General features: G+C 35.1%; 2 protein-coding genes across 10 annotated transcripts; both read left to right on the top strand.

The window, feature by feature from the left end:
- Positions 1 to 201: 201 nt before the first annotated feature.
- LOC109540907 (myocyte-specific enhancer factor 2) lies at positions 202 to 20,733 on the top strand. Of its 9 annotated transcripts, none has more exons than XM_019909443.2 (9): positions 202 to 357; positions 2,103 to 2,147; positions 10,926 to 10,981; positions 14,764 to 14,921; positions 15,052 to 15,255; positions 15,716 to 15,877; positions 15,966 to 16,141; positions 16,279 to 16,474; positions 16,617 to 20,733. In XM_019909443.2, exons 4-9 carry the CDS (start codon positions 14,868 to 14,870, stop codon positions 17,169 to 17,171), a joined length of 1,347 nt encoding a protein of 448 aa, XP_019765002.1. In that variant the 5' UTR covers positions 202 to 357; positions 2,103 to 2,147; positions 10,926 to 10,981; positions 14,764 to 14,867; the 3' UTR covers positions 17,172 to 20,733. The 9 variants fall into 9 exon arrangements, with proteins under 9 accessions (XP_019765002.1, XP_019765001.1, XP_019765003.1 ...); XM_019909442.2 differs by lacking the exon at positions 202 to 357 and adding an exon at positions 721 to 1,225; XM_019909444.2 differs by lacking the exons at positions 202 to 357; positions 2,103 to 2,147 and adding an exon at positions 5,577 to 5,868.
- A 354-nt stretch (positions 20,734 to 21,087) lies between these two features.
- Positions 21,088 to 22,510, top strand: LOC109540911. The gene is made up of 3 exons (XM_019909451.2): positions 21,088 to 21,447; positions 21,760 to 22,052; positions 22,173 to 22,510. The coding sequence occupies exons 1-3, from the start codon at positions 21,165 to 21,167 to the stop codon at positions 22,311 to 22,313; spliced, it is 717 nt and encodes a 238-aa protein (XP_019765010.1). The 5' UTR covers positions 21,088 to 21,164; the 3' UTR covers positions 22,314 to 22,510.
- Positions 22,511 to 23,319: the final 809 nt, after the last annotated feature.

Genomic DNA, 23,319 nt, shown 5'->3' on the forward strand with positions numbered 1-23,319 from the left:
CTTGAGTGCAAGTTCAGTTGAGTGTTGTCAGTAGGGACTCTGACTGTAGTGTAAATCGTAAAAAACTCAAATAATTTTTATTTTCTCTATGGTGTAAACAGTAAGCACGGTGAGAGTGGATATTTAATTTATCTATGTGCAACGCCAAAAGATGGCGCACCGGCATGAAAATATATATGCCAATTCGTTGCTTATGTTTATTAAAATACTGTCACTTTGATAAGAGTTTAGTTGGTCGTGTATGCCAAAAGCAAAAATTAGATAATAAACAAATAAATAAAGTAATTAGACAAGTTTTGATAAAGTCTATTTGGAAAGTGATCAGTGTTTTGAGAAGTGTAAGAGAGGCACAATGATGTAAGTACTGAACGGCAATAACCTAATGTTAAGCATTTAACAGTTTTTGTTTATTTTGCATATGTATAAAATAATGAACTAAAAGTATCCGGACCAGTCGGCTAAACTAATCAAGGTCTTAATTTCGCCTAAAGCGAAAGGAATGTGATGTCATTATGACATCACCGGGAAATGGTAGGTAGTGTCGCTGTGTTAAAAGAATTACTAGGACACACTACACAGGAGCATGGGCTTCGAAACGAAACAGTTTATTATGGGTTAATTAGATGTTCATACGTTGTTGCTAATTTATCGCGCCATTGGTGTTCAGTTTTCCTACTGTTCTCTAGAATCAATAACAGCTGACGTCAGAGTTGTTCCATCGCGATATCAGTCAAGCGGTAGGGGGGTAGTGCACTTGTTTGTTCGTTTGTTGGCTAGTAGTGTCATATATCCGTGCAAGTGGTTGTATAAATTACTTAAATTATACTAATTTTTGTGTTTCAATTTTTAATGCTTAATTGTGTGTTGTGAAAATGGACATTGTTTGACCGGTGCTAGTGATTCTTTCATTTCATAACCCATCAAGTTGTCCTATTCAAATGTATTCCATATTTTATTTAAGTGGAAGTAGCTTGTTCGGTGGCCTTCACCGGCGAATTCACTGTTGACATTGACGGGCCTTAGGCAAAGATTGCAAAAGGCCACTAGAGGTCAACAAAATTTTACTTGCAACTAATGCTTTTTGTTCTGTCTCATCTGTGATGCATTTTTTCATTACCATGAAGCTTGTTCAAAAGTTTTTACTTTGATTAAGCTTCTATCCTCGGCGACCTGTGACCTGCCGATCCGAATACCACCGGTTATCGATATTAACCGTACTAAAGTAGTAAGTACAAGAATACAAAAATCAAAACATGGCGATAAACTCTTGATTTTTGTTATTGAACATGATTGGCCGGTGTCTGTTAATCCCTGTAGCTCTGTATCTCTATCATATATTTTTAATTTGCTGCACCGGTTTAACAACGGCAAAACAGGTTGTATTACTTGGCGTCAGTCTGAAAAAAGGATTGAAAACGGTAATTAGCAGACCTACAACATCACTTTTAATATTCAAACGTCTTTTACTAAACTTTTAATTGAACGTATTACTCTGAAGACGCCATACTAGCCGAAACTACCGCCAAAATATAAAATTTACATTTTGCAATTGTACTCAAATTTGTAATTGTGTTTTAGCAAATGCATATGCTTATTTCTTAAAAAAAGCTTAGTATTAAGCAATTTAGGTTTGACAAAGGGATGAAGTATTCAATTGTTAGTTAACTGGAATAGTCACGATTATCCATATAAAATTTCTTTAGGAAAGTGTCATTTACTGTGCCTGGACGTCTCGTACCATTACTTACTACCTATCTCTTGAGTTGTACTGGTGAAGTGTTTTCATTGGCGACGTTTAGTTGGTCATTTTTACATTTGCTTTTCTGAAAGCAATAGACGGTTTATCCTGATTTATTTTCTATTTAAATATGTATAGCAAGCAAAGTCAACATTAGAATTACTCTCGAGTTCTTTTTTGTTCATAATGTACCGCCACCACCAAAAGAATTCGCTTCGGGGACAGTTTTAATAAAGTAGGACCCATTTAAGTTTATTTTTCGATCTTTTTACGTTCGCCGAGCTGGTACTAACATACCTAATAATAAAATATAATTTATTGAACACATTTGTATTTTATGTTTAACACTTTGATTTTTTTTCAGACCTACTGACACATTGATATGAATTTTCAAAACTTCGTTACAAGGGTAAGTTTCATGATATTATCTTTAATTATTAAAAGTTATGTGAAATGCCTATGAATTCTACAGAGAACATCCAGACAGACTCTTTCTTTAACAATGAGTTTGGCATATTTGAAATGCATTAATGATAGTAATGCATGTCTTTCAAATAGATAATTGATTTTCTTGACCTACGTTGTGATATCTGCAAAATTCAATGTTATTGACTGAGTCAGACTTGAAGAAGTATCAATAATATACGACCAGATACTATAAAATTTTAGAAGCTCGTCAAAAACGTACTTTTTCGCATGTGAATGTGAGATGTAGTCAACAAAGTGTATATGGGTGTATATTTGCTGTGTATGGAACAAATTTAAAGCTGTTCCATTTCTGTACCTGTATCAGCTTAGAGGGAACAATTATGTTGTCTCGTTGCCTCTCCGGTCGATTTTGCCCTAACAATTTCCGCTTGAAAAGTTATTTCAACCCTCCATTTAGACATCCTGTGAGATTGTTGACTTTTAGACTACTTCTTATTTCCGATCAGGAAAAGTTTGTACTGAATATGACTTGTAGGCAGTGAAATACCCTTATACTTTTATGGGGGTAGAGTATGTATTGGGATATTGTTGGATAAAAGAATAATAATAATGTGCGCCTCTGGATCAGACTTGGAAATATGAGATATGGCTGCGTGTTGGCTCGTGGTAAGACACGTGTGTGTGGACTTAAACAGCTGTGGCACGACCGGCAGGGGACTTTTTCTCAAACATGTGTGAAATACCCTACAAGGGGTCATGAAAACCAATGTGCTTGTCGTACTTATCAAAAAAAATGTGTTGTGTCGATGCAGGAGATCCTAAGCGATTTCACCAATCCTTCTCAGTTTTTGTGTTAAAACATGAAAACAGGACATCATTTGGGTTGACAGGTATTATCAATTTTTTTATAGGCATGGTGGATCTCGATGCATTTCATGTTGTCTCGATATTTACTCTTCGGATTTTACTCTCACTTGGTTGATTTTTTCGATTAGGATCAATTAACAGTATATGGAATGGTTTAGACTTTTCATTTTTATTGTGGCAGATTCACTTTCTGCAACATGTCAAATTGCACGAAAGAAAACGTGATTGTGATATAAAAACTAATTTTCAATAGTTGGCACAGAGAAAAGTTTACCATCGATCGAGTCCCCTTCCCTTGGTATAATGTTTGGGTTCGTTTATAATGTCTTTTGTAATCGCAAGTCATATTCAAAAAGAAGTATATACCTAACCAATAGGTTAATAATTTACATGCGAGTAAACTAGTTATTCCAACAACTTTAATTAATTTGGTTTCCGAGCATAGTTTGCTATAGACTTAGGTATTATCTGCAAAATAAGTTATGCTGATATATATATATATTGTACTCTTATAAATATTTACAAATTCAAGAATTTTGTTTAAGACACATCTAAACATTCGCCATATGGTTGCTTCTAATAAAATAATTTGGGCCTCGTGCCCTGCTGCGACCGTGCTGAAAACATTTTCACATTATATTTGCAAGAAATTTTGTACTATTTACATTTAATTCGGTGGTACCTATGTAATCTGTTAGTTAAGCAAAACTGCGAATAATACCCTGTGCAACAGCAGCTTTGTTCGATTCCCTAAAATGGACGCCTTTTAGCAAGTGAATTAAATTCGTATTTACAGCAGGTAGTCGCGAAAAAGCAATGAACTAAATAGAAAATAATATAAAATCTGTATTTTTATAGCCATACATGAATGCCCAAATAAATAATGTCAGCATTAGATAGAATCAGCGGCGGATGATTGAGCATCGTTATGTTTTTATGAAAATCAAGTTTACAATTTTCAAAAATATTGATGCAAGTGATGTGCTGAAATTCAATTTCTTCATTATCTCTTCGTTTGTACATAAGAAATGTTCAAATAATTAAATATTCTTAGTTGTACAGGAGGTAATTTAGGAAGTCACTTTTGTTTAGTAGTTCAGTTAGATCTGACGAGATTTTTGAGTATTATCTTGTGATCTATTGTATTACGTGCATAGTTAAATATATCAGTCGATCAGTAGTAAAAATCAGACACATAGACCTGTAGTCATGTGTCATGTCAGAATGATTCTGAACTGAATATAAACGTTCCACAAGTCCGTCTGATAACAACGCAACAATATACATGATACTGAGCTAAGTGATGAAGATTATGTTATGTTATTCTTGCCGCCAGATCTAACAACGAGCAACATTTGAGGCAACTTAAGTCGTTATAACAATGAACGATATTCGTTTTCAAGATGAATAGATGGCAAAACAATATGCTGTTTGTGGATTGTGGATCTCAGCTTGTATTGGTAGAAAAATTTATTTCGCAGTCAAATTTTTCAGTCACGAAAAGCTGAACGCCAATCATAAGTAAATTGATCGAGCAATTTCTTTTTCAACAGTCGCTTACTTACTGTGGATGGAGAAGAAGTCTTAAACATTTGCAAGCAAACTTTCCACACATCCGTATTCCTTTCAATGAAGGAAAACGGGATTTGTGATATTGTTGAATCGGTTCTATTATTTAGTTGCTCAAACACTACTCCACTAACTGAAGCATGAGATCAAGGAAACGTCAATCGTTGTAAACATAATAAAAGGTCAACTTTTTGCATTTCAACTCATTTCAACGGATGCGCAATTCCTTTGGAGTGCCACATCAAATACTGCACCACTAGGTGCACTAGGTTTTTGGAACCAAGGTCATACATGTAAAAGATTGCCTGCGATTGCACGGCCGCCGGTATATTATAGATATATTATAGTATGTGCATGGAGGTAAAGTGACGCACTTCTTTGGGCAGTCCCCTCCATAAAGAGGGCCTCGTGGGGGCACACGTGGCGCCCGCCCCCGTAAAAATCATTGGGAAACGTGAAGAGGAAAGCCGCTCAAATTTCAAGGTACTCAATATCGGGAGACAATTTCCAATTGTTTATTTGAAAATTTTTCATTCGCAGAGGTTTTGTTGAACACAACCCTTTTGTGTAGGCATCTGTTACTTGGAGTTCAAAGTGACTGGTGCTAGCTTTTGGTTTCAAAAAGTCGTGTCATTAACAATTCTCCTTATTAAGCGTAACATTTGCCAACAGCATTGAGCAATTGCCTACACGTAGAAGTTTCAACCGTCTTAACGGTACGATTATTAATCATAACGTATCAAATAGCTTTTATTAGTTAGCGTCAGCACTTGATAAGGGTTTTTAATTTTCAGCGGTGAGTGGTAATTTTCTCAAATGGATTGGCAGATTCTTACTAGTTTTATTAAGCAGTGAATAAGATTATCGAGGATCTATGTATAGAAGGATATTTTGGTTTTGTTTATGTCTATAATTAACATTAAAATTTTGTTCAGGCAAGACTGCTTCTGTGTGGAACATAGGCAGGTCAAAAATACTCAAAAAGCTTCGCTGTATACGAGTACTGAAATAAAACTTATATTTTGAGCGTGTTGTAGGATATTCTGGATAGAAATTTAGTGGGTAGCCAGCGGCAGAACGGTTTGTTGGGGCCCCCTTTTAAAAGGGGGTCAGTTAAGGGTGTTCCGAAACCTGAATGAATGTTTGACTCTGTTGCGTCAACGTGCATTTGTCAAGATATTCGTCTTGCATGTGTTTGTGACGATACACTTTTGTGCTAGTGCTCCAGCATTTTTTAATCAATGCCCGGATTTTGGACATTTTGGGTAAAATTGGAAAGTTTATTCTCCTCGAAAGTGTTTATTTTTCTCTCAGGCAACTGATGATGAAAACTTATCATTTTTATTGATGTCATAAAATAAAAATCAATGTACAAAGAGGGTGCATAATCGAGCTGATAATGAATTGGTCATTTTAAGTTTATTTACGGACGGTCCACTGCTCAAATGAAACACGTATAAAATGTTTAAGGTGACCAAAAACAAAAACATCATAAGTGACACATAAGCAAGCCAATTTCTTTTTGTATAACACAGTCTGTCAATAGAAGTAGTTCATGTTGGTATCCTAACAACAATATTGACTAATGTTCACGTAATGGCTTTATGAATAAGGCGTACGCCCTATGAGTACAGATAAATATAAAGTTATATATTTAGATGTATTTTGTTTAATTACTATTACCTCAGATAACTGTAATCTCCAAATAATAACTGCAAAATAATGTTAAGGTTTTCTTTGAAAATACTCTATTGGTCTAAACTGAACAAAATGCATACTGAAATTTGCGAAAATAAATTGAAAAAATTAAGTATGAACGTATCTCTTATGTCAAATAGAAGTCTTATCAATGTTTTGTTAGAATCTTCTTAATACTATGATTATTGTGATGCGAGACTAATTAGTTTAAACGATGTTGAATGGAAAAGAACCATAACGTGTTCTTAGTCATATTATTCCTTTGAATAAAGAGTATTTGCGTTTATGAAGATTGCCTTGCTGTTTTTTGATGTTTTGTTGTTGTAGCCATGTTGACTTCTGACAGTAATCAGCTAAATATAATTTCGAATTGGCTCTGGGCCAAATGTCCCGAACGAGACTACTTAAATCATTTTAATTGTTTTCATCCTCCATGGCCTGGGTAGCCAAATCAGAGTTTTAGGAATGCGCTTTGTGAATATAACGTAATTATTGATTTCTCATCTATATTTTACATTAAGTACACCAAATATACACGGCAGCTTAATAACAGCTTCGCTTTTTTACTTTTTGATAATCAAAAACCAAAAACTTTTTCCATCTTATCGACTTGTGTAGCCTATTATTTTTTCCGAATTGCGGTGTAAATAAATCTCCAATATGTGTTTGTTATTTGAATTTATCAACGCTTTGAATAATAGATAATGCATTTATTAAATATGGATCCTGACTAGGTACCTCAAGTTTCTAGCTTGTTCAAGTATATACGAGGTGCATATGTATTATTTTATGCTATTTTAAAATACCTCAACACATAAAGATTGTATAAATGTTTTAATTAAAATAGCATCGGTGAGTTGACCCACGACAATGGTCAATGTTTAAATACAGCTAGATGAAACCATAAATTTGTAACCTTGAAAATTTTGTTTGGTAAACAAACATTATTCTTGCTTGAAATGCATTTAATGGAATGGGTAAATGCGTTATGTGCTACTACTGATCGGATGGTTGTAGTCTACTCAACATCGCAGAAGTCATTGTTATACATGTTTGTATGTATGTATGTATGTATGTATGTATGTATGTATGTATGTACGAATGCATTTCTCCAGTTATTTACCTATATAAGGGATAAGGGATGTTGTATGTAGTACTTCAATCGTTATTTGAAAAATTCATGGGAGCACATTTCGATAAAAGAAGTAATCTTGTAGACAATTCCTATTAGGTACTTTGACTATTAAACGTATCTTACCGAACACATTTATATATCATATCGTAAGACGACTATTTCTCATCTTTTATATTATAAATTAATAATACGTTATTCCCCTAATACGTGTAGGGGTCCGATATTTGACTTACAAGAAAGCGAAGACATGATTATACTTTATGTATCATTATGTACATGCACAAGTATAATGTCATTATATTCAAAGTTTTAGCAAACATTTAAATTTTAAGGAATTATTTTTTATTTACGTTTTTGTAACTCTAAAATATGAGTGCATAGTTATATTTCGTAGTACAAATATTGGACGTGTTTAACGCATCCCAATTACGCTACTTAATATTTCAATACATACAAAAACTTGTATAGACAAAATAAAATGTGGGGTCTTATTTCAATTCAATTGAACTAGCTGAAGTTGAAGATTTTGTAGTCTGGGTAGGACGATTCCTAAATAAATAGGTCACACCCGTACTGCGTTTAATAACCTCAAAGGCAAGTGAGGAAAAGCACACATTATTTTAAAATTCCAGATTGCTGCCAAATTTTTATTTTTAGCCTGCCATAGTGAGAAGGCAAATTTCTCATTTCGAGCGAATAAAGTTTCAAATCTAATCTGATGTACTAATTGATCTAGTGTACTCATAATATAACTGTATTCTCTTAAGACACTTGCAATTGAATTTAAAATCCAAATAAGTGCACTACGGCAACGTTGCAAGAAAGTGAGGTCGTCGGGTAACCCGACGCAAGTCCCGGCGCTCCTTAAAAGGCTTCGACGACGATGCCTGGCTTAAGCCAGATCAAGACTCTTGGTAAAAGGAATCGGACACTGATAACATAAGCATTTACTCTTAATTTTATGAAATTATGGAAATTGAGTCTACTCGAACTCTGTATAGAACCGCTGAGAACGGCTAGCTATTCATACTTACCACTACAACTACAATGGTGCTACTTGAAATGACTTCAATAATTAAACTTATCCATCTCTCAAAAACCATTCATTGGCCATCAGAATAAAATGTATTTTCAATTTTTCTTTGAATGCACGCATCCCTAATATATTTTTAAATCAGCAAACGCTCCCAACAATCGTAAGAGCTTTAAATCAAGCTGAAAAGTTTTAGAATCTAAGAATAAGTCTTATGTATGTAGGTAACAAACTGCTATAATTATATGTCAAGAATGAATAGTGATAATATGCGATTTAAGGTTACAGACATATTGGCAAGAAAACATTAGCGGCAACAAAGGGATTATAGAAGAATACTCGTATAAATTCGTCGTTTCAATTAAAGAACCTTTTCAGATGTTATTCATAACTGTAGCTTCAAGTTTACTGTCTAAATCAGACCAAAGACTGGCCAAATCTAACTACATCTATCATCTATATAACAATTCGCACGTTCTACGCGGTTTTCCGTAAGGATGTTTAGAATTTGGGAATAAAATCCGTCCCTGTTTTACCTCGTTCCTGTTCTCTAAAATTTGTGGCATCTGGCTTTGGTTGTTCCGCCAGATCTCAAAGGTGAGTAACCAATAAAGAAGGCACAGTTGCCATCCATAAGACATTTGTTACTTCCGGTGAAGGATGGTCGTTGACTTTACCAGATCCACATCCAAGAATGCTGATAATTTTGCATAGGTTAGCGCCGTCAAACGCAAAATACATATTATGTTTGTGTTCGATTTGAGCTCATTTGCAATTTGAACTTTTGGAGTCTTACCATAGTATCTACTCGTAACCATAGATCACGCTTTTTCTGTATATATTTTAGTTGTAGAGAGCTGAACGATTCGTTAAATAATCTTCAGATAGAACGGAAATTAAAACAAAGTCCACATCTATCTCAACACAAGTAATAAATTTGTAGAAAAAGTTAGTTGTTCTATACTTAGATTTAGGCACGTGTGCAAGCCAGCAGCAGCACCAGCAGGGAGCTGAATGGTCCTGTGTTGCCAACTTTGGGGTTGCTCTATCCAGGTCTAAAATTGTATATGCTCCATCAGATGTACATTCCTACATTCAATCTATCATTCTCTCCAGTTTTGTTAAAAATTCTAGTTTAGTTTTTAACTCAAACTACGGCACTTGCTGTTTAATTTATGTTTTTCAAGTCAAACTTTTTAGTTTAACTAATTACGCTGAAGTAGAGTGCAATTATAATGATGTTGTAACAAATCTCGAATGGTACACAAAGATAAAAAACGCGAGCTTACAAAAAGTTTTTTGTTTATTTTATAAAAACTTCTTGGATCGATCTAAATGTATAACGTAATATTTCTTTTTCCAGTTTGTATTCGATCATTTAGTTCTGCAAGACTGTTTGTATTTTTGTATTTATTTTATCTATATTTTGATAAGCGTTAGAATTGACATTAAGTTATAAAAGTTGATAGTATTGCAACTTTTTGTTATCCAGTACTGCTTTTATACCGTGTTTTTTCGTTTTCCTGATCCAGTAAAGCGCAGTAATCAATTTGGATATAGAAAGGAATTTCTACATGGACTTCTGCGAGTCATCAGCATAATCTGCTATAATTATGCTTTTCAAATTTTTCGTGTAAGCGTCTACCCATATTGGCTCAAATAAATTGGGCATAATATCTATAATTTGTTGTTAATTTTTCTTTCACATGGGGTTGATTAATATTATGGATTATAGATCTGGCAACGATGTTGAAAGTTGATTTTGTTGGCCGGGTGCCATGATCTGACAAGGGTGAGGAGGGGAAGGCGTCACGACGGCTGCACCGTTGACTCATGAATCCTGTTGCCAGATTATTTCCTGTGATGGTTGATCTATCTGTTTGTGGTTAATGGAATAATGGAAAATATAATTTTCACGCCATTTTTTAAACATGATTTTGCATGGTATTTCGATTAGAGCTGTTGAGCCATCAGCCAACAAGCCGAAAGTGTTAACTTCATAACATCACTTCAGTCCAAGCACCTTGATATAACATCAATTACATAAATAGTATAATATATATTAATATGAAATACATGTACAATTTGGCAAAGCGAACAGTTTTCGTTTTCGACATATTGAAGCTAAAACTACTGTTTGAGATGAAGACCAATTTGATCCTGTCTTGACAGGAGCTTGAGTTTGATTCTTGTTGTATTAACTATTATAAGAGCGTTTATAAAAAATATTTCAGGAAATAACTGTTTCAAAATAAATCCGCGTCACTAACTTTCATTCATAATCTTCTTTCTATATCTTTGCGAGGAATAAATTTAGAAATCTATTGCTGGAAATAAGCAACAACACATCACCATCCACCGTCATCATTGAAATCATTACATCGCTAATTATGTATAAAAATATTAGCATTAAAAATGGAGTGTCAATAACAGTTTTTTGTTCTATTTGGTTTTAGGTCCAATCGGTCTGGACCTTTTTCGCCCCTACACCACAATAGAAACGGAATACTAGGTAAGTAAATTTCGTTTCCAACAACGTAACGTTTTAATGCTGATCTTATCGTCGGAGATACGTATACGGTTAAATTGGTAAAAAGTTGCAAAATTAATAGACCAATAAATGGAAGTTTGTGGAAACTTTTGTAGGGTAGGTGTTTGTTGTTCATGTTTTACCTCTTAAGGTTTTCGACGCCCCACAACCCAGGAAGTACTAATGTAAGGAGTTTTACACAAGTCGTACTTTAAGTGTGACAGCCTGGAAATCTATGGATGTTTGAAAAAGTTTTTTAATCGTAAATTTAACATCGAGTCTATTACTGAAAGTGATAACGTGTCATATTCAATCAGATCAACATGTACATATATAATCTAACCTGCTATTTAAAATATGTGCCTTCACCCCTTTTTGATTTATGACTTTGACGTTTGGTGCAAAATTTTTAGTCCTTTTCGGATTCAAATAAAATCTGATAATTTGTAAAAAAACGTAGATCTGCTGTTAAAAGATGGGATTTTGGACGGTTTTGTCTGGTTATGGCGTTTCTGTATTTTACAGTTGATAATTCGTAAAATTTCAACATTTTGGCCCGCTGCCAAAATTTCCGGCTTCAAGGCCTTTATTACCAGAAATGTGAGTATGGAATTTCAAAGTTTAGTCGGTACTTAAGTAAAAATTCGAATATTTTACTTAAGCATCAACATTTTGTGGTGTTTTTGTTGTTGCACCAAAATGCAAATAATAAAATCATACAGTTTTCTCCTATTAGTCAAGCAAAACATTGCCAGCTGCCCTGCTCAAGGCAACTCATGCATTGTCGCTTATTGACTAAAAAAGTTCAAATTCATATCTTATCGTTATTGTCTATTTACATTAGAAATACGGATTGCAACAGATAATATACAGCCAATTTCATCTAGGCATAATTTGAACGGATTATTTTTTAAGTATAAAGCGAACAAGTAGTTTGGCTGTGTATTTGATTGAACGACAATGATGATGATGAAAATATTGGAGTACAGTCTTATTACACCTACCTATATTCCGATTCTCCCAGGGATTTATTTTCTTTCCTGCATAGCTCGATTACTGAATATCTCATATTTCTGTATGCTCCGAAATACACATCAAGTGAGTTTGATTTCAATCATCAATGATTCTACATACAGTTCGGTTGACAACATATACATAGAAGCCTCTCGTTTTTTTGCCACTGAAATCAAGTCTGCTGAAATTGTCCATGAAATTATTTATGTTTATTTTTGAGTCAGTTTTAGTCTTTTTTTAACTTAATTTATGTAAAAAGAATACTTCTAGTGTAACAATGAACAAATTCAATTCATTTTAATTAGCCATAAAGCCAGTTTCAACGCTGTTGGAATGAAAAGTGGACGAGTCTGTATCCTAAAAACGATGATTCGGAAAAAAACGATTGAAACTGTTTCGAACAGACGATAGCAGGAGCGTGTTGCATTTGAAACAAATTAATTCTGTTTGAAATTTCGTTCGGTTGTAGAAGCTCCGAACGTCAGTTCGCTTCATGTAGTCAGGGCTAGAGAGGCACATTGAAGCCTTCGTTTCTTCAGGAATTTAACCCCACACGGGATGTTTCAGCTGACTCCTCGGAAACGTAAAAAGCGATGCCTATGGCGATTGGTTGTTCCACGCACGTCACTCACGTCCTGCAGCCAATCACAGGAAAAACGCAGTGGCGCGCCACACAGAACCTGGTAACTTGGCAGGAGTCAACGGGAATTCGAGGCCATGTAACGTGGTGCGCGTCTTCCAATCCCCAGTTGGGTTTTTAGTCGTGCTCTGTGGATTTAGAGCGGTTTTCAGTCTCTCATTTCAGGTGAAAGTCTGAAACGCGACCGCGATCACTCTTGTCTCCCGACGGCTTTTTTCGATTTAAATATTCGTATTTATTTTTCAGTGTTGTGTCATGTGATAAATTCACTCTATTGCAGAGGTGAGTTTCTTTCGTGACTTTCTGATAACATCTAACCCAATACTTACAATAACATGCATTATTCATGTTCGTTTTAATACAACACGAACAATCAGCCAAATCTAAAATAGTAGATACTTTAACTTTAATACCACGTGGATGTTGCTGATATATTCCACTGGGGCGCTTCATCCATTACATATAGTTTTTAATTCACAGTATTTATGAAAAACTGTTTGTGCTTTTTCTGCTCTACTATGCAGTTCAGTGCAACAGTATTTTCATATGCAAAGTGACGAAAAACATCGCTTAATTTATCTGACGTTTTATGGGTAGCAACCCATTAATGCAACAATTTTGGAAACTTATATTTATTTATTTTTATCCATATAATTGGCAAATGAACCCTATATATGGCATATTTTCGATTACAATGGTTTATCGATAAGTTAAAAATAAAATGCCAGTTGCTATTTGAAAAGAAACTAATTTAATTTGAACATTTGTTTTCTGCTTACTTTGGATAATTGTTGATTACCTATCAGTTCCTTAATTTTACAATTCTTTTCATGCGTTTATTTTGAAACATGTCTGACCACACTTTATAGTACCCTGTACTAAATTAATTGATTCTTAAAAGTTTTCAACTATATGTGACGACGACCAGAAAAAAATATCTTTCGCGCTTTATCAGAAAATAGCTTAAATTCTTCATGTTCCATATGAACATCCAGTAATGTAAGTACGCAATTATAATTTGCAATATGCGTATGCTGCATTGTGAAAAATAATAATATCTGTTTTTTTAAAACAATTTTTACTACAGGATTATTAATGAGAACTACCATTCAATATATGTAACAAGTAAATATTTTTAAAGCAGGTTAATAATAACACTCACAGTTTTGGAACTGCATTTTGACATTACAAATGCAAGTACTTTATCAGTTGAAGGTATGCAGTGATAAGATTCAAGATCTCACTATTTTCGAATTGTAAATTTTATAAACATTTGTGCCCATTCACGGTGGGAGTAAAATTATCTACAAAGTTTTAGCTTTTCCTGTAGAGGGCTGACTTTTATAGCTAGTTGTGTTAATATTACCCAACATTTCCTAGGGCAGATTTTAAAGCTTTAGTTTTGAGCCATTTTGAGTGTAGCAAATGAGTAGGGTTTCATTGTGAAAATTCAATATCAGAAATTCCCAGCTTCTATGGTAACTAAAAGCCGTGGGCGGTACGACACTGTCAAAGGGCATTGAAAACGCAATTATGGGTGGCAACAGTGCTTGGCGGCAGCACAGCGCCCTTGCGTAGGAGGGCACGCGGCCGGCCTTGCCCTCGGCGATCGATTTCCACCCCTTATCCCTCTGATGCCTTTAAATCAGGTCAGTGTGTTTGCCGGTGGCCTATTTTCTTATCAATTTCCCATCTTCGGGTAGCAGTTCCATCGCATGTGCCTAGGGACTCTGTTAGGGACTTTCCTCTAGGGACTTTGAGACAAATCTTGTGATGTCAAAAATATCACTTGGCCATTTGTCTATATGACCGCAAAAATCAACTTGCCACTCATGCACGGTTTTGATGATAATGCAACGTTGTACTCGACTTGTGGTGATTTATTCAACTTTTTCTTTAATAACGAACATTATTAAAACTTTGTCGCAAATGTTTTATTTAAGCAGAATTAAAAAGTCGATATTTCGATATTAAGGTGGTATTTCCGAACTTTTTGTATTTAACTTTTATTAATTTAATAACTAAATTTGACACTCTATAGCTTCTTGTTAATTAAATTTTAACTTTAAAGTTTATTGTCAAAAGTGTTATTTATCGTTCTCTCTTGCAGATTGCTGTGAAAACCGAGTAATCCGGATTGGAACACACGCAAGAGTCGTTAGACTCGTTTTTATCCGCAACGGGTTTAGTCTTAATTTATCCAAAATTGCTGCCATGGGTCGCAAAAAAATACAAATATCCAGAATTACAGATGAACGAAACCGGCAGGTATTTAATATTTTTATTTCATTTTCATATCATATATATGTATATATTTGCTGTAGTAATAAGCTTTATATCCTTTTTGTTGGAAAAGCTATTTGATTGGGAGAAGCGTAAAAGCAATATTATCTTTTAGGTAACTTTCAATAAAAGGAAATTCGGAGTGATGAAGAAAGCCTACGAGCTGTCAGTTCTTTGTGATTGCGAAATTGCCCTTATAATATTTAGCAGTAGCAACAAATTATATCAGTATGCCAGTACGGATATGGATAAAGTGCTTCTCAAATACACAGAATACAACGAGCCCCATGAGTCGTTGACCAACAAAAATATTATCGAGGTACATCAAAACCAGCAGCAACTTGCCAATAATACTCGGCTTATGCAAAATTGATAACTATTTACGAAATATTTTCATAATTCAATTTAATTTATTAGTTATCGCAATACGTGTGCATTTGCCTAATGTTATTAACTCGAGTTGTTGCTTCAGTATTGAAATTCTAACAATATGTTCAGTATTATATTAGATCTGTATCTAATATCACAGGTTACTTTCTCAGTATGTGTTCGTATTTTAAACTATTATTCACATAAATATTTGTCTTGACAGTTTTTGTTTCAATTCGTTCGACTAATTCACTTAATTTCATTTCCCATCTTTCTCATCACATCAGTTCATTCAGAATAAATTTGCAAATGTATTTCTGTGAAATTTCTAAATCATAAATAAGTTACTGATGGCCTAAGTGCTCATCCGCGAGTTTTTTCTCCATGAGCTGGTCCACTGACACTTGCAGGCACTTAATAAGAAGGAGCATAAGAACGGTGTAATGAGTCCTGAGAGTCCAGAACCGGAATCGGAGTATCAGCTAACTCCAAGAACGGAAGCCAAATATAGCAAAATTGACGAGGACTTCCAAATGATGTTACAGAGGAATCAGTCGATTAATGGACAAAGGGTTAGTCCAATTATAGTTCATTTATGTGCTGTTTTATGTGCTATGTATCTAGACTGATTCAAAAGATTGCAATCAAACTTATTTTTAGATGGGTTCATCTAATTACTCGCAACCTGTGTCAGTTCCAGTAAACATAAGTTACAGTGATTCAGGTCTTCTTCAATCTAGTCCTCAAATGGCCCATACTAGCATTAGTCCCAGGCCGTCTTCTTCCGAAACGGACTCCGTCTATCCTAGCGGGGGAATGTTAGAAATGAGCAATGGGTAAATATGTTTTGTCTTCTTATAGAACAATATTTAGGAACGTTACGGAATACGAGACACGTTGCTTACAAACTATTACTATCACAAAATACACCTTAATTTTAATTGTATAAGCAGATTGTTGTATTTTAAATTAGAAATTATATGTTTAGCTACCCGAATTCCTCATCACCTATTGGCGGTTCGCCATCTCCAGGACCAAGCCCTGGTCCTGGAATGAGTTCATCCAAACATCAAAAGCAGCTTTCACCTAGCCATAGGTCTAACCTTCGGGTTGTTATACCTACACCATTAGGATCCAGCATCACAACGGACGAAGTGTCCTATGCAGAAGTACGTATAAGTACAATAAATTTCACGTTTTCATTATTTTCATAGCTTTTGTGCTTCATTAGGTTCATAGGTTGCTGGAACTGGAAATGTTTCTAGCATGTCTCCAGAATAAGTATTTAAATAGAAAATCGTTTTATTACAGCATAATCGATCACAGTCAGCTTTAAATACGCCAGTTGTAGCCTTACAAACACCAGGACTAGGTTATCCAGGGGCTCTTAGTTCATTTGGCGCGCAGGACTTTACCATTGGTTCCGATATGACGTTAACCTCAATGCCTTGGAGCGGGCATCAAATGGTATCCGCTCTAGCACACAGTGGAGGAGGAAGCAATTCCAGTGCTGGGTGTCTGCCCCATCTCGCAGTGTCCAGTAGTACGCCACCACCCACTGCTGGCTCCCCTCTTCCTGTTAAAATTAAAAGTGAACCCATCTCACCTCCGAGAGACCATCACCCGCATCTTTCAAGCACTGCCGTCCACCACTCACAAACGCATGTGCAGACCTTAAACTTGACGCACAGTGGGCATCATCCCAGGCCGAGTTCGGCTGGTCATATAACTCATTCGCCTGGAAATGTAACTCCAACCAATTTACCTTCCCCAACCCCGCCTCCGGGACCTTCGTCGCAGCCTGACTACGACTCATCTGCTGTCCAACTTCACAAGAGGCCGCGGCTTTCTGATTGGCCGTCATAGGCTTTGTGGTACCCGCGTGGTACCGACCAGTGCCATAGTGATAACATGTGGAAGTGGACAACTTAAACGCCATCTACGTTTAATTGCCCTGGTTAGTTTGGGTAAGGATATGGTCGATATTAATACTATTGCCTTGTCAATCTCAAAATTTATTACGCCGGTGTCTCTAAACCAGTCCTATTCAAACTAATACATTAATTGCCAATTTGTCATCCCATGTGATAAACTTCGAGTCTAGACATTATTTTAAAAGAAAAACTGAACATTTTAAATTCTAGTAATATACAAAGTGAATCATTAAAAAAAATCGAGAAGTAGAAGTATAGACGTTGCATGTGTATGAGTGGTTGTGTGAAATAGAGTGAAAGTTTTTTTTATAAGAATGAACTTCTAAGGTCATGGTGCAAAATAGCTGTTACTGGATAACGCTTGATTACCGAGAGCATATCTTCTTATACAACAATTTTGTATAGATTTACGTTTTATTTATGTGCGTTTATTTTTCAAACTTAATTAGTCTCTCTTAGTATCAATCAACAGAGTGGTCAGGTTACATATTGAGCACATCTTCTAGGGCAAAATATTGGTCATTGCATAATGCGACAATCGTGTTACGTGTTTCAAGAACAATATAGCAAAATTATTTTTCTGTTTCTGTTTATCTTAAATTTTCCATAGTATTACAATCACAAAGCTTGTTAATATACTTAGCTACTTAGCGGTCTTTTCAATGATGCTTTGGTTTATAGAGGTATACTATTATGGTGCTATAAAATAACGTAGCTGTTAAATTGAACAATTTTTTAAGTAAAAAATATGTTTATTTTGAATTAGACATGTTGATATAAAATCTGATAATATTATTTTTGAACTTATAATTAACTGCGTTATACCTTGCAAAAGATATGGCTATTATGAAGAAAATAGCGTGCCAGTTATTAAATTATTCTGATTTAACATAATCCATAAGTATGGACATACATTTCATTTTATATTGGAAGATACGGCTCTAAATGGAATTCAGGCTTTCTGCAACTCTACTTCCAATAATTTCTTCATTCAATCTGATTTTTATTGTCGAAAGGCTCTAAGCTATAAACAATCTTTTCAGCTGACATTTAGATAACTAACTAATCGCGTAAGTTGGTGTTACTGAATTCGCAAAACTGTATACCACTTTTTTCCACTTTGATTCATTCGGAACTCAAAAAGGATCCGAATAAGTGTTATTCTGTAACATCATACTAAAAGATTTTTGACACTGCAGATATACGTGAATTAAGAGAGTACCATTGCAATCTTGCAAGTGAAGTGAGTTTCTTTATAAATGTTTTAGAATAGTTACCATCGTTTAAAGCGTACACTTGTTAGTGAGAATTCCACACTTTGATATCGGAATTGTAGCTACAAAATGCTTCCCTTTCCTTATCGATGTTATTTGATGTTAAGCTATACCCCTGCGGTTATTATCGCCAAGTCTCGAGCACAATTTTTAGGACGTGATTTTGGACCATTTGCTATAATTTTGTATTAACAGGTATAGGAATAACAGCTACTATGAATAAATATAACATCAAGTTGCGGTGTGTTGTGCGAAAATCTAATCGCTAGGCTACAGACAATTGATGTGTTTGAAACAGCCATGTTGTCATGACATAAAAAGTATAAGATGCCTTTGATGCGTATAAGATCTAGTTTGAAATAAATTGTCATATCAGAAATACCTATACATAATCTTTATTAGATATCGATGGATAAACAAAAATTCACTGTTCATTACACCTTTGAAACATTATGATACTTCAATTTTTCTGGTAAATAAGAACGGAGTATCATTTTTAACATAGAAAATGGTAGCAAATGGGTACCAATAACTAGTGTCTGTTCTGGAACGTCCTCAAATGTAAAATATATTGGTGCTCTCCCTGCCCTACGATTGTAGTCTGTCCACTGGCTGTTATAGTTCTGGGACCAGGTTCTGAAGTCAGTCCCTTTGATGCTCGTTAAGTACTGCTTCCTCAAAGAACCTAGGGTGTTCATTGTTAGAGTCCATTCGATTTGTTGGTGATTCGGTAATTGAAATGTATATTTAACAATGACACTTCAGATAAAATTTATATAAATTTGAAGTTGTATAATATTTATATTTTATCTACTGTTGTGTGCACCTAATTTGCACATAGACTTAATTTAAAATAATGTAGCGCCTTTGAAATTAGCATTTTTGGTTACACACGTATAACTAACCGTTATTTCCTGAATGTGATAAAATTATATATTTAAATAAAGATCTTAAAAATAAAGTGAATTGAATCGAAAGTTAAAATAGATTGATCCAAATTCTGATCTTACATGTGAAACCAAGATTGTAACTGGCGCGGATGAGATGCACGTTGTGTACCTGCCCGCCTAAGTGCGTGGATTACCCTCTCCACTGAATTAATTGTAGGATTGCCTTACTCACAGTGCCTCGACAGTATGTACGTACGTATTTGTATATGTAATACACCTTCGATGTCTTAACGTTAATGATGTTACGTATCATTTCTTGACGCAATTGCGATATATTTTGTTATCTATTTCAACACTCACAGGGTATTTTGCCATTTACTAACATTTTCCTCTACAGCATATTTTGCTGCTGTTTCGTGCCTTTGTTCTAAGTAAAACAGAATAAATTGACTCGATATTGGTGCATTTTATAGAAGAAAAGAAGAACAAACATAATTGTTCAAATTATCAACGGTGATTATGATGTTCTTTACTTATTTAATGCGCCGTAATGCTCAATTTATTTTGTTTCTACATTCTGTCAGACTTTAACCAAATGCGTTAATTTCTGACTCGTATAACCTATGCGGGTCAGTTTCACTAGCACTATGATGTTTCCTGTGGAACAGACAAAATAGTGTCTATTTATTCTCTTTTTGAATGGCAACAAGGTAAAACTGTTTACACGTTATTAAAGAAATCAATATTTAAGTTTAGCGTACCACATTTTCTTTACTTCGGAGATGTTTTTGTATAATTTATAAATTATTACTGTCTTATCTATTGCCTATATTTTTGACGACAAATATGCCTGCGTATGTTTTTACATATAAGGAATCTACTATAAGATCACTGTAGGTGACCAACCCATTTGACCGTTATGGTTTCAAAGTTATTTTTCAATGACTTGTTACTGTTATTGATGTTTTCATTAGTGTGACAATATGACTAAATACTACGAAGATATTTGGAGTAAATATTCTAATTTAGTTTTCGGTATTTTGAGCATAAATGTGTTAATTTTTGCCCCCTTATTCAAATGGTCGAAATACATATGTTAGTTGTACATGTAAATAGTATACTCACAATTAAATTGTTGTACAATGCCATTTAACGTTAGCTGTATTGTATATTTTATTTCTCTAACTGAAGAAGCTGTTTTCCTGGAAAATGTTGTTTCTGTTGCATTCGTTTGACGTAAGAGTTTTTTCTTCAGTCATGTGCAATATTAATCTGACATTTATTTATCTACTTGTATTGACTTTAAACCAAATAAAACTGTTTGTTACAATTAGTATTGTTTTTTTGGTTTGCAGCACGCACACAGGTAGGTATTTGAAAGTTTGTTTGCGGAAATAGTAAGTCGAATTCGAATTTCAATTTTCAATAGCAATTATTCTGTACAATATGTTTCAACAAGCTTAACTAAAGCCCTTCCGGTGCTTTGAGCGCTCTATACTCTAGCATGGTCTTGTGGCATGTACGGTGCGCCAGTATGAGAAAAAGCCATTGACAGGAGTAGGTAAGATCATAGAACAAGACTTATAATGGGGTAATATATTGTGCTCATGCTGGCGCATCGTACATATTTAACAATATTGCCAAATGTCAACTCGAATTAGTATGTAGATTGTACTTGTCTCTGGTGTGCCATTGAAATTTGAAATGTCAATTTATGATGTATAGTCTGTGGATGTATATATCATAGGTATATATGTCTATATGTCTGTAATCTGTAAATTGCGGAATGTATTATTGAGAAGGTATTGGTTTTCGTTGCTTTGTTTTCTTAAATTTAAAGCTTTAATCATGTCGGAAACTTTCGAAACTACGACTGATGCGCTACCTAGCCAACCAAGGGGCGATGAAAATAAATGGGAGTCAAATAATGGAAAGACGGCAAAGGAATATCAATCCACAGCAAATGAACGGAATAGAAGTGGCACGAATAGTCCACCCTTGCGTGGGTCAAAGAACAGCAAGAGTAAAAAGAAACCAGGATCAGGTAATTGATTTTTCTTAAGATAATGTCGAACTTCAATATACGTTGAGTGCTGGGAATAGCCAACGATATATTTACCATTATTAATATTATTATAATAAGCAGATTTAATTGGAATTGGACTGAATCATCGAATATTAGATATTGTCCATTCTTTTGTGCAAAAAGGTCTTCTTGTTTATATTGTCAGCAAAGTCACAAACATCTTGATTCTGTAATTTTGTGTTGCACATCGAAGTGAAACTTGTCATACAACACTACTTACGTGAAGTACCGGGAAAAAGGATCGATTAACCATAAATATATATGTTTTAGGAAATTTTTTTATTCACGTAGTCGATTCGCCTTATGCACATGTGGGACATGTATTTCACAGTCACAATTATAACACAGCTTGCACGAAACATTCTCTAATCAGAAAAGAGGACGATGTGAAAGAAACAGAACAAACTGCAGCTATAAAAAAAAACAAAAAACCAGTGACAAGTGAGGATATTGATGCTGTGGCATGTCACATTGGAAATGGATGGGAAAACACTTTTACGCAATTAGGTTTTGATGATAATCAGATTCTTATTTATAAACAGAAATGTAGTAAGAATGTTGAGGTAAATTTCCTGATTTGTTATCTGCTTTTTTCGGTTTGATGTTAATAATGGAATTATTTCATGGTATAGAATCCTGATAAATAGCTTGAAGCGTCAGATTTGCCGATTATACATTTTTAGATCAACAAGGCATTGTTGAGAGATTGGACGAGGAAGAACGGCAAGGATAATGCCACTGTAGGGGTTTTGGCCCAAGTTCTGTGGAATACCAACCAGAGAAAAGCTGTGAAAATCTGGGCGTCCACATACGATCTAGTTTAAATGATGGACCTTAACGTTTCTCGGTTGTTCTTGATCCTAATGCCACGTGCCAGCTGTGAGCCGACAGGAAACAGATTAACGATTTATAATTTATATATCACTCACAAATGTTCATATTTTTTATCATGTAAAAAGTTTCGTATAAAAATAAGAATTGTTGAGCCTTTAATATTAACAATATATCTATATAAACAATATATTTGATTTAAAGTCCTTCATGCAAGTATAAAAATGATTGGTATACCATTATACCTCAAAGTGTGTTGCCGTGTATTGTACGTGTAAGTGTATCTTCAGACTATGAAGGCTTTCACGGCCGGTTAAATCACATTTAGGGGGTAAATGTTTTCCGGGCTTTGAAGCCGTGGTCTATGGGAACTTCTTCCTGACGTTTCGTCCACAACTGCGGTGGACATTATCAAAGGTGATGAGGCAGTGGGCGAAGTGATCTCCCGTGCTTTCCGACTAAGACTGGTTCAACTACTGGATTCCCCGTCGTATTTATGCAGCCCAGCCGTGTGTGCTCATGCGTGGGGGATGGGTGGGGGTTCAAATGCTTCGGCGCACACGCTGTTTAGCGCAAAACGCGCTTCCAATCTGGATTGAGTGCCGTAATTTCTTCTTTTCTGTTAAAGTTGTTTTGGTGTTTAAATATTTCGATGGCCTCTCTGGTGAGTCTCGGGTAGTATCTTTCAGATTGGTGCAGAATGTCCACTTCGTCAAAGCGTATTTGGTGGCCGTCTAGCAGTGCGTGCTCCGCTACTGCTGATTTTTCCGTTTGTCCCAATCTGCAACTTCGTTTGTGCTCCGTGATCCTAGTGTTTATGCTCTTCCACAGCTGCACGGAACTCTGTAGACTCCTGGTGCTGATAAAGGATCCCGTTTGTCCTTGGCCGATCGTAAAGTCGGTTGGATGGTTCGAGTTGGTTTAAAAATGGTTTTTACTTGGTGTTTCTCCAGTATCTTGCCGATCCTGTCCGTGACTCCATGTATGTACGGGAGGCAA

Source organism: Dendroctonus ponderosae, unplaced genomic scaffold (genome assembly GCF_020466585.1).
Source record: "Dendroctonus ponderosae isolate FM_Combo_2020 unplaced genomic scaffold, Dpon_F_20191213v2 Dpon_F_20191213_1, whole genome shotgun sequence".
Taxonomy (NCBI): Eukaryota; Metazoa; Arthropoda; class Insecta; order Coleoptera; family Curculionidae; genus Dendroctonus; species Dendroctonus ponderosae.

Excerpts from the sequence above, each read along its gene's own strand:
- LOC109540911 (XM_019909451.2), top strand. The coding sequence starts at position 21,165 with ATGTCTGTAATCTGTAAATTGCGGAATGTATTATTGAGAAGGTATTGG. Across the intron at positions 21,448-21,759 it reads TAAAAAGAAACCAGGATCAG|GAAATTTTTTTATTCACGTA; the intron begins GTAATTGATTTT and ends TATATGTTTTAG. Across the intron at positions 22,053-22,172 it reads AATGTAGTAAGAATGTTGAG|ATCAACAAGGCATTGTTGAG; the intron begins GTAAATTTCCTG and ends ATACATTTTTAG.
- LOC109540907 (XM_019909443.2), top strand. The coding sequence starts at position 14,868 with ATGGGTCGCAAAAAAATACAAATATCCAGAATTACAGATGAACGAAAC. Across the intron at positions 16,142-16,278 it reads ATGTTAGAAATGAGCAATGG|AAATTATATGTTTAGCTACC; the intron begins GTAAATATGTTT and ends ATTTTAAATTAG. Across the intron at positions 16,475-16,616 it reads ACGAAGTGTCCTATGCAGAA|CATAATCGATCACAGTCAGC; the intron begins GTACGTATAAGT and ends GTTTTATTACAG.